The 11,113-nt window shown below is 43.8% G+C and overlaps 1 protein-coding gene across 1 annotated transcript in view; it reads right to left on the reverse strand.

The window, feature by feature from the left end:
- The window catches only part of URI1 (URI1 prefoldin like chaperone), a 42,944-nt gene extending 37,142 nt beyond the window's left edge, over nucleotides 1–5,802 (reverse strand). Inside the window, exon 1 of the mRNA XM_077310776.1 lies at nucleotides 5,071–5,802. Coding sequence (XP_077166891.1) covers nucleotides 5,071–5,142 — 72 coding nt within the window. The 5' untranslated portion in view covers nucleotides 5,143–5,802. The remainder of the gene's footprint in view (nucleotides 1–5,070) is intronic.
- Between the last annotated feature and the right edge of the window lie 5,311 nt (nucleotides 5,803–11,113).

Raw genomic sequence — 11,113 nt, forward strand, 5'->3', positions numbered from 1 at the left:
ACTAGGGAACAGGGCAGGGTTCAGATTATACACCCACCCTTGTACTCCCATTTTTCGTCCAACAAAAACAAGGCCCAAGTAGCACTGGTAAAACATGTTGCTATGAACCAAACCACTCAGTGACCATACAGCAACTACAGAGAAGGAACTATATGAAGATGTATTGGAAAAGTATACCTAAAACTTCAAGCACAAAGTTTATTATAGCATCAACTGCCAACTCACTTAATATTTTCTGGCGGAAATAATGCTTCTAATCAGTGTTTACAATCTATTTTCCCCCTTTTTATGTAGTTTATGAGCCTTCCACAGATTCAGTTCACGCTATTCTACTCAAACAGGTCAAGATTCTGAGAACAAGACTGTCTCAAAGGTCATTTTCAACACCTTGGACTTCTACAGAGACTGTGTTTGTATTTTAAACGGCGGAAACGTTTTCTTGTTTGCAGACTTGGGGATCCTGAATTAGATGGACGGGCAACATAGAAATGTTTTAAACTAATAAATATGTACGAGAATACTCTCATTTAATTCATCTACAAGAGAGGCTTTAAAATGTTGCAGTGACCTTATGTTTGTTTTGAGGACAAAAAAACATATTTTGCAACAACCATTACTATTCTTCCTCATAACCAAAGCCAAGGGAGGAGACAAGATACAAAGTAATTTCGTTTTAGGTTCAGGATTCTATGGGTCAGGCAAGCATGATAGTCCAGTCCAAGAAGTCAAGGCTTTCAGGATTCAAGCAAGGTGCCAGCATATAGTTTACATGGCATCCACACTCCACATCCCTCAAAAGGCTTTATTTACCAGCTGCTCAGACTTAATCCTGCAGCAACTCATCATCACTTTCAACAGGCAGTGGACATCTAGCCATAAAGCAAGCGCTTCTCCTTTTAGCCTGCAGCTCTGCTCTACACCTTCGCCTCTCTAATGGTACAGGTGACCCTGGAGGGCTGGAAACAGGCAGCTGGCTTTCATCTGCTGAATCAGAGCTCGGGGTGGAGGTGACTCTGTACAAGATCTCTGGTGTAAATTTTGGCATGCTGGCACCTCCTCCTCTTGTTTGTCAGCTTCTGCTGCCTCTGGCCTGGCTATGCTGGCTCCTTCCTCCTCTAAGGAGTCCTCTATCTCACCGATTGCACTTCATCCCAGTCTGGACAAGAATTCCTCACCACCAACCCCACTCCCCCCCCAAAAAAAATCCTAGTGCAGATGTTCATGGCTACAAGAGTGCCCCCATAACAGTTGTCATTCGAACTCTTATTCTGAATCAATAATGTTACTTTAACTGGTATGGTGTTCTGAATTCAGTGTAAAAGCTGCATCACACATGTGTATTAATCACTGCAAATACAAGCGCCTGCAAATACGAATGAGTCGTTCACAATCCAATGCCAAAGGATATGGGTTACATGCCAACCAACCATCACCACAAGTACATTTTCACAGAAATCCATCTTCAAATTCTCTTGCAATTCTTCAAGCGAAGAAAATGCATGTATGAACACACTCAAAGGTCTGTGGAATAAAGTCTGGGTCTGGAATCAGGATTGGTTTGATACCAAGCTTCTATAAATAGTCTCAGTCTTCTAGAGAAAACTACGCGTATTTGCCACATATTATGGCACTTATTTACACAACAGATTGTAATGACCTGAAAACAGCCCAGATGGTGCAGCAGCAAACATATGGGGAACCTTTCATTAATTGATTTTAAAGTGATTTGATTTAAAAGAAATAACACTAAAAAAGTATCCGATTAGAGATGAGTTTGTGACTAACCAGAGATAGAGCTCGGAAGTGAAAGTCAGATGTTTAATGTTGGAGTAGGCTTGCCAGGCCAATGTATGGCAGTTGACATTAAAAGAGGAGGAAAGGCAATTTCAAGGTAAACAGCCATTGTGGATCATAAGCACTGGTGGACATAAATGGAACCTCCGTGGCCAGATGCAGTAATCCTTTAAGGCGAAAAAATAGGGGAAGATGGTGGTACTTTGTGCCCTTCTATGTTGGCTTTTGGTGCAGGGATGGAGGGGGACTGATTGGCCACTATTTGAAACAAGGGAGCCATTGTTCCAATCTAGCATGGTTACTTTTGCATTTTTACCTTTCCAAATATTAACGCAATTGCTGAGAATGAACAAAATTACCTAGCGTGTGTTTTTCTTTCGCCCAATTTATTCCCCAAGACCAATGGTTCTCAACTTTCCTAATGCCGCGATCCTTTAATACAGTTCCTCATGTTGGGGTGACCCCCAACCATAAAATTATGCAAGTGTTCTTTCACAGATATTAAATCGAAACTGACCAATGGCCTGAATATCCATTTTTCATGATTATATATAAATTTTTTTTGGGGGGGGGGGTGTTCTCCAGTTTTGCCTCTTGTCCCACCATGCCGATCTTGCTCTTTTCCGCTGCTCCAGACAGACGAACGCTCTATCTCGATCTACCCCGCAAGGCTGTTGTGTAGATGGTGCCCCCCCCCAGCCAAGCTGCTTGCCCTGCTGTGACCCCTGTGAAAGGGTCATTCAACCCCTAAAGGGGTCCCAACCCCCAGGTTGAGAACCACTGCCCTAGACTAAAAAACAACAGTTTGAGTGTTGTGACAGTTTCAAAATTTCATGATTTGTAATACTGCAAACCTATAGCAGGAGATCTCCTCAACCTTAACTTTTTTCTTTTTTTTTGCCAAAACAAGTATTGTATGTTTTAATTTCAAGGGTTGTATGTTTAAATTTGAGATCTATAAATAGGATTGCCAACCAAAAGGTGGTGTCTGGAGACCTCTTGGAATTACGACGGGAGAAAATGGCTGCTTTCTATACCACCTTCCCCTGAGGCTCAAGTTATACTTTGCTGAAGTCCCTCCCCTCCCCAAATCCTGTCCTCCCAAATCTCCAAGGATTTCCCAACCTAGAGCTGGCAACCCTATCTACAAACCAAACATGTTGATATTGTCAGGCTGTTCTCTTGTCTTTTCCTTCTACTCTTGCTCCCTTGTGTCTCCTGCCTTTTACATTTGCAAGCCTGAGGGAAGGGACCTGAGTTTCTTAACTCTGAGACAACTGCTATCTGAAAAGTGGGATGTAAGTATAATATGCATAGTGAGAAACAAAAAAACTCCCTCATCAACAGGTTGTAAAGCTGTTTGTTCGCTCTCCTAGCCATAAGCATTGCCCATGATCAACGTCGTCTTCACCCCAAAGCTTCTATGTACACATACCCCAGCCTCTTGAATACTATAAAAACACATTTAATTCTAGAAAATCACCAATGTAAATAGAATCCACATTTCACTAATAAACTCATAATATAAAGTGACAGGAAGTCTGTCCTCCAACAACTGTGGTTACATCAGACAGATTAACAGGTTTTGAAGGGGTTTAATCCATGTTAAATGACTGTGACAGTATAACAGGGTTCCGACTGTCATACATGGTTGAAAGAGGTTGAGGGGTAACTCCGTCAACTGGAGACTGGCTACCAGTACAAAAGAAAATAAATCAAGGGGTAACTAATCCTCATTAAGTGACTATGACAGCCCAATATAGTTGCCACCATCAGAACAAAGTGGTTACATTAAGCTAAGGGGTAACTTACATGTCAACAGCAAATTGGGTTGATGTTATAAGTATCAAACTCCGAAATCAACTGGATAACTAATCTGCATTAAAACAAAGTTTGAGTCCAGTGGCTTCTTTACGACCAACAACGTTTTTATTCAAAGTATACATTTTTGTGTTCAAGTGTGTTATAAACACATACAGAAACTGCAACTGAGCTGCCTGTCACCCCAGCAAGAAGGATAAATGGATGACAGCCTGTGCAAGGACTTCCTTAGGGAGCAAGATCCACTGAATTGGTGGCGGGGTTAAAAGTCTGGGGGAAGGGCGTGATGTGTCCAACCTTGAATAAAACTTTATTGGTCTTCAAGGTGCCACTGAACTCAAACTTTGTTCTGCTGCTTCAGACTCACACCGTTACCCACATGAATCTATAATCCGCATTAAGTGATCACGACCAAGTCTAACAGCATTGCAACACATTGGGAGCACCCAACCCACCAAGAACTCACCCATGTGATAAAAGAGAAGTTCAAAGTACAATTGTGGTACAACGGTTCTCGAATATGTTATAAATACATACTGAAACTGAAAATGAGCTGGGGGAGGGAGTGCCCTGCCACCCAGTAAGGATAAATTGAGAAGATCCTAACTCTGTGTTAGGGTTTCCCTAGGGGGCAAGATCCACTGAATAGAGGGGATGCCGGAAAATTTTAAATGTTGGGGGAAGGGCCTGAACTGCTCTTTCACCCCTGAGTGTAAACAAAGATTTGCCGGGCCCATAACCCCACAGAGAGATAAAGGATTTGTGGGGGTCCTAGCACAGTACAATTGTAGCGGGAGCAGCCAGATTGAGGAGGAAGGTGGACAGGGGTGTCACTCCACAGTGGAAAGGGGTGTTACTCCAAGTGTCCTTAAAGGGGGGGATGGGGCAAAAGAGGTTACAGCCCTGATCAGTTGGGCAGAAGGCACCATGCAGGCCACAAGGATAATCCGGCCTTGCTTTCACCCCTGTGAGGAGAAAGGATGAGTGGACAAAAGTTCTCATTCTGTCAGGATTTCCTGAGGAAACAAGTTCCACTGAGCACAAAGGGAGCGAGAGGAAGACCCCCAAGCGCAGTCTGAAATATCCGTTAACACACCTGAAGACATTAAAAAAAACAAAAGTGAGAGAAGAGACTCCCCTCAACCCTCCCCCCCCACACACACACATAAAAAAAAAAAAGCCCGCCAACGCACGGCGTTGCCAAGGCCCGATCGCGTGACACCCTCCCGCCACCAACCGCCCCTCGCTGAGGGGACCTGGCACGCGGGCGCGTTCTCTCGCCCCGCCCCCTCCCCTCGAGCGCCCCGGCAGACCCCGTAGCCTGAGGAGGCGCGCCCCGCACTCCGCAGCGTCCCCTCAGAGGAGGCTTCCCGTCAGGAGGGCGCCTTTCCCCCTCCTTCCCTCCCCGCGCCCCCTTTCCCCCCGTCCATTTCTTTTTCTTTCTTTTCTTTTTACCTTTCCATGTTCTTCCCTCAGGCGACCCAGTTGGGTGACGCTGAGTGGCGGGGCTCGGCCGGCGGGCTCCATGAGCCGTGAGGGAGTGGGTGAGGGGGGGGGTTGAGGGAGGAAATGGGTTCGGCGGGGGAATAACAGTCGCCCGATCGACCACCCGATCGGACTAGGCCTGAGCCTGGCTCTTTATTATGATATCTGCTCGCTTCTCTTGTAATTCTCGCTTTTTGGCCTTTCCCTCCCTCAGCAGGGCGACTGAGTCCTATAGAAATGTTTGTGGAAGGCAAACCGCCGGCTCCGGAGTCGCATCCACAACGCGGGGGCCGCCGAAGCCACCTGGGCCCAGTCAGGAGCCGCTGCCGGGGGAAGCATCTCACACTCGCATGCTGGGCCGCGCCGCCGCCGCCGCCTCCTCAGCCGGGGCCCTGGAGCAGCGGCCGCCGCACCGATGGGAACCCGCCGTGGATTCGCGCCGTCCCGATCTCCCCGCTCCGAGGACGGAAGGTGTGGGACCGAGGAGAGAGCGACCGACGACAACCACGGCCGAGGCCGCTTCCCTGCGCCTGCCTCGCCGCGGCTACAGCACTCTGGGTAGCCGCCGGGAGGAGGCGAAGGAAGAGGAGGAGGAGGCGGCAGCGGGAGGGCGCGCCGCTTCCCTCATGCACATGCATATGCACACACCCCCTTCGCTCTGCGCTGCCGGGAGATCCCGCGGATCCCAGGAGGAAAGATCCTCTCCTCGGGTGCGCAGGCAAGAGTCCCCAAGACTATGGTGGTGGACCGGAAGGAAGCACCCTCTGGCCTCCTGGGACTGTGTCCCCTGTAAAGGGTTTCTTGAGTTGAGCTCAGACTGTTTGAGGAGGGACCCATTGGATCCTACTTGGCAATGGGGTGGCAGTGGTGGGGCGTGCTACAGTTCTGTATATTGCCACCTCACCGTCATGTATATAAAAAGGATATTTCTGTATACAGACTCTGGATCTCCAGCCATTAAATTTAGCACAGGGCCCTGCTTATTATTATTATTAATAATTACATTCATATACTGCCCTTCCCACTTTTTGGACTGGGCTCTGGGCGGCTCGCAACCATCAATTTAAAACATGCACAGCAGGGTTACAATTAAAACGTGATTAATTGAAACAAGATAATAAAACATATTCAATTTTTAAAAATGGCTCCTGTCCTTAGGCTGGTGACTGAGTTTAAAGGGGAAGGAAGAGAAAGGAGTGGTGATGTCTAAGGGTGCTCAGTTTCTTTCTGGACCAGGAAAAAATAAAATTCCACAATGATGCACAATGCACAAGTCAAGATCTGCATTGCATGTCCGTTGAAGGGACACAGTCTTCTCTATCATGTATATTTAAAAATCAAACCAGCAGTATTCCTACTTGATTCAGTTATTGTCAGTTTTTATAAATTCGTACACAATGGAAGAAGAACTACTCAGTACCTAGATTTCTTCCACTGGATCTCATTTCCTTCAAACACCTCTCCATGCTCATCTGCATTTAGCAGATTGACAGCTGCCAACGTGAGGTATATTAACATACTTAGACCACAAGACACTAAACACAGGTGCCACACCTATCAAAGCCCAATGACCTTTGTGTGTCTGATGGGAAAGATGTCACATAAGGTTTAGGCCTGTTAAATGTCTCATGCATATAATAGAATTGGAACTTTTTTTCTCCTTAGGAGCTTTGTGAGCAAGTCTAATTGTATATTCCTCACTGAGAAGTGACAAAAAACAGCTGTTTTAAAAATATAAAGCATAGACACTGAATTTTACATCCATGATCCATTAAAAAAAAAACAGACCATTGTGCAAAAACATAAGAAGAGCCCTGATGGATTAGTCTACCGTGATACATCTAGTCCAGCATCCTGTCCCACACAGTAGCTAACCTGTTCTACTGGAGGACAACAACATTGCATAGAGGCTAATAGTTTCCCCCAATGTTTCCTTCTGGTGATGGGATTCAGAGGTTTGGTGCCTCTGAAAATGGAGGTGCACTATGGCTAGTGACTACTGATAATAAGAACTTAAGATACTTGATTGTCATGAAGCAGAAATAAGAATCAATATATCAGTCAAAACTATTAGATCATGGATTTATTTTGTCTCATATTTAAAAAAATCATTTTAGATCATTGAATCTGAGTGGCTTCCAAATACATATTTGCATAAAATAAGCACAGAGTACCTCTGTGTAGGAAAATGGACGTATGTGAAGCAACTTGCCTTAACCAGATGTCTAGAAGCTGTGACGAGGTGGCTCAAGCAGAGTTATCTGAAGCTCAACCCTTCAAAGATGGAGGTCCCATGGCTAGGCAGGAAGGGTCCAAGTAAGGAAGCACATTTGCCCAATCTGGATGGGGTATGCTATCAGTGGATCACTCCTCCAGGAACCTGGGCATGATCCTCAATGCCTCCTCTATGGAGACATAGGTCACAAGAGTAGCACAGCTGACTTTTTACCATCTATGCCAAGCCAAGCTACCAGTGCCCTACTTGGCCCCAGATCACAGAGCAACAGTTACGTGATCCAGGCAACAGTTACTTCTGCAACTTGTTCTGCACAGGACTACTATTAACCTTGATCCAGACACTACAAATGGTCCAGAATGTAGCGGCCAGGATCCTCACAGGAACACCACGGAGGTCCCGCATTCAGTCTGCTATCCAACAGCTGCATTGGTTGCCCATCAAATTCTGGATAAGACTTAAGGTTTTGGTAATCACCTTCAAGGCCCTATGTGGTTTGAGCCCATGTACCTGAGAGACCACTTCACTACCTACAACCCCCCCCCCAAAAAAAAAAAACAGTTCTATGTTCTGCCACTTCCAACTGGCTAGTGATCCCTGGCCCCAAAGAAGCATGCCTGTCCTCAACCAGGGCCAGAGCTTTCTCTATCCTGGCCCCCACTGAGTGGGATGAGCTCCCTGAAGACATCAGGGCCTTGCCCGAACTTCCACAGTTCTTCAGGACCTGCAGAATGGAGCTCTTCCATCAAGCATTTGGTTGAGACTGACTGAAACAAAAGCGCCAGCTGGGCCCCCCAGAAAAAACCCTACCCATTAACTGGATTCCTGACCAATCTACTATGGAACCATAGTTAGCAAATTAATTGTTATGGAAAAAACTACAGAAAATGTTATAGAAACTCTTAAAATCAGTTATGGAAACCACTGTTACTGTTTGCCCAATGTAATAAATTATGCTGTATTATCCTTATGCTCTATATAAACCATTCTGAGTCACAAGTGGGGGCGGTATAGAAATATAAAAGGTAAAGGTAAAGGTATCCCCTGTGCAAGCACCGAGTCATGTCTGACCCTTGGGGTGACGCCCTCTAGCGTTTTCATGGCAGACTCAATACGGGGTGGTTTGCCAGTGCCTTCCCCAGTCATGACCGTTTACCCCCCAGCAGCAAGCTGGGTACTCATTTTACCGACCTCGGAAGGATGGAAGGCTGAGTCAACCTTGAGCCGGCTGCTGGGATCGAACTCCCAGCCTCATGGGCAAAGTTTTCAGACGGCTGCCTTACTACTCTGCGCCACAAGAGGCTCTATAGAAATATAATAAATAATAAATTCACATAAGTCAAAAATACTTGCAGAATACAAGTATTGCCATTGCAATTTGGTCTTCCTACACAATAATGTGTAACACTTGGTATGCATCCTGCATATACAAAATGCTAAGAATAAATTAGCTATACATAAATACATGAAAAGCCATGCCAGTTCAGCTATTATATGATGAAGGGTTAGACTGGTTGCGTATGGCCACCTAGTGAAGTTATGGGAGAGGAGAGATTTGAACTAGGAATCTCTTGGATTATAGTAACTACAGATCACCAAATACCTATTCATACATATTTGTAAACAAACATTATTTCCATAAAGATATATGTCATACTAAACTACTCTTTGTTTCATTCAATCAACTACATATAACATAAGACTAATTGCTCTTAAGCAAAGATATGTATGTAAGTGCAGTCAAGTTGCAGATATAGCAACTCCAGCAAGGGGCTTTCAAGACAAGTGAGAAGCAGGGGTGGTTTGCCATTACCTTCTACAGCAGAGTCTTCCTTGGTGGTCTGTCCAAGTACCAACCCTGCTTTGTTTCTGAGATCTGATTGTATCAGGCTTAGTTTCAATGCCCCTTCCTAAATCCATTGAAACTAAGACTGCACTGCAAGTATAGTCCATATAAATTTAAGATAGTTCATATTCTTACCACCCACAAGATCCACCTGTTCATTTTACACCAGAAATACAATGAAAATCGAGTATATAAAAATTGCCTGATTGTAGGTAGGGGAGTATAAAAGTGTGTGTAGTTTGTGTGTATAGCAACATCTTGATTACAGAACATCAGAATATACCTATATTATAACTGTTTTCCAGACCTTCCAGGCACATTCATCATTTACTATTTACAAGTAGAAAAGAAAAGGAGGAAACGCCACAGTTTTGAAACATTTAATTTCAGTGGCAAACATTTCACATACATATTTAAATATTTCTTTGTAAAACCAAGTTTCAATAACTATTTTGTATTTTGGGTTATGTCTTCCAGACATGAGAGGAAATATTTTACTGTATTTTCATCCAAATTTGCATGGGATAGATTCAATACAGCAGAAGGGAGTAATTAAATATGAGCCTATGTTCCCCCAGCCCCCAACTATAACAATGAGAGCCCATTATTTTACCAAATTAAGCAAGCCTAAATTGGATAAGGTGCTTGGTCAACTGTTAAACTATATTTTACAAATGTTTTGCATCCTAAGGCAGGCAGAATTGTTTAGGGGGGGAAAGGTGTTTTCTAAACAAGATGATTAATACCAAATATGTGCAGTATGCATTTTCCACAATGCATTTTCATAATTATAATCAGTACATCAAATTAGGATTCCTGCCATGAAGCATCACAAGCATAGTCAAACAGAACCTTAAGAAATGTACCAACAAAGGAGATGAATACCTATAAATAAGTGTATCCTGGGACTGTAATTTGTCTAAAGATTGTAAAATCTGTTGCAAATTCCAAGGACTTCTTAAGCTTCCACTTCAGAAAAAATCACATGACAGTTGGGGGCAGCGTTTTAACCAAACATTAATAAATGCCAAAATAATTGAGGAAGCACATAATATGCATTTGCTGAAGTGAATCGTAACTAAATGAGTAGAATTAAAACTGTAGTTCTTAATGTACTTTACTAGTGAAATGAATGGAGCTTGTGACAATTCAGCAGTTTTATTGGACTGTTAACATTTTTGCATTATACAGTCATTGGTAATAACAGTAGGTGTGGGGCAGCTAACAACTGGCATTGTTTTCCACTTGCACGGGTACTGTTGGTCATGGGTCAATAGCTCTCTTCCTTTAAGAAGGGAGTTTTCCTCTGTTGGAAGACTTCTCCCCAGAAGAGACTAATTGCGTCCAGTCCCTCAAATTTTGTACTTGCAGCAAATTTGCACACTATATCTGAAGAAGTGAGCAGTAACTCTCAGAAGCCACAAATTTTGTTAGCCTTTAAGATGCTCCTGGACTCTTGCTTTTTTCCATTGCTACAGACTAACCTGGGATGGGAGAATAGGCAATTCTCAGTCCCTGTGAGTTCAGTCAGTGCACAGATATATACTCTTGGCTTCGCAGCTTTACATCACGTTCACTGAAGACTGACCATCTGAGCAGTGGCAGTCTATAATTTTATGTTGGTGAGTTTTTTCTCTTGTTTTTTGAAATATCTGGTTTCATAAAGGTCTAAAATATTAACTAATTAACATTAAATGATTGCATCCAAATCTGGGCCTTTTTTGGGACTGGTTCTTTGTGACAGAAACAATAATAATAGCAACAATACATATACACCCTGCCAAAAAAAAAAAAAGCACAGAAATCTGCATGGATGCAAATATATTTAGGACTATAACCATAAATTGATCACCACCGAGAATAAATTTTCTCTCCAGGCACGGCACTGAACTGTTAAGTGATTGCTACCCTGGTTATCATTCAAACTGAGC

Source organism: Paroedura picta, chromosome 14, assembly GCF_049243985.1.
Source record: "Paroedura picta isolate Pp20150507F chromosome 14, Ppicta_v3.0, whole genome shotgun sequence".
NCBI classification, from domain to species: Eukaryota; Metazoa; Chordata; class Lepidosauria; order Squamata; family Gekkonidae; genus Paroedura; species Paroedura picta.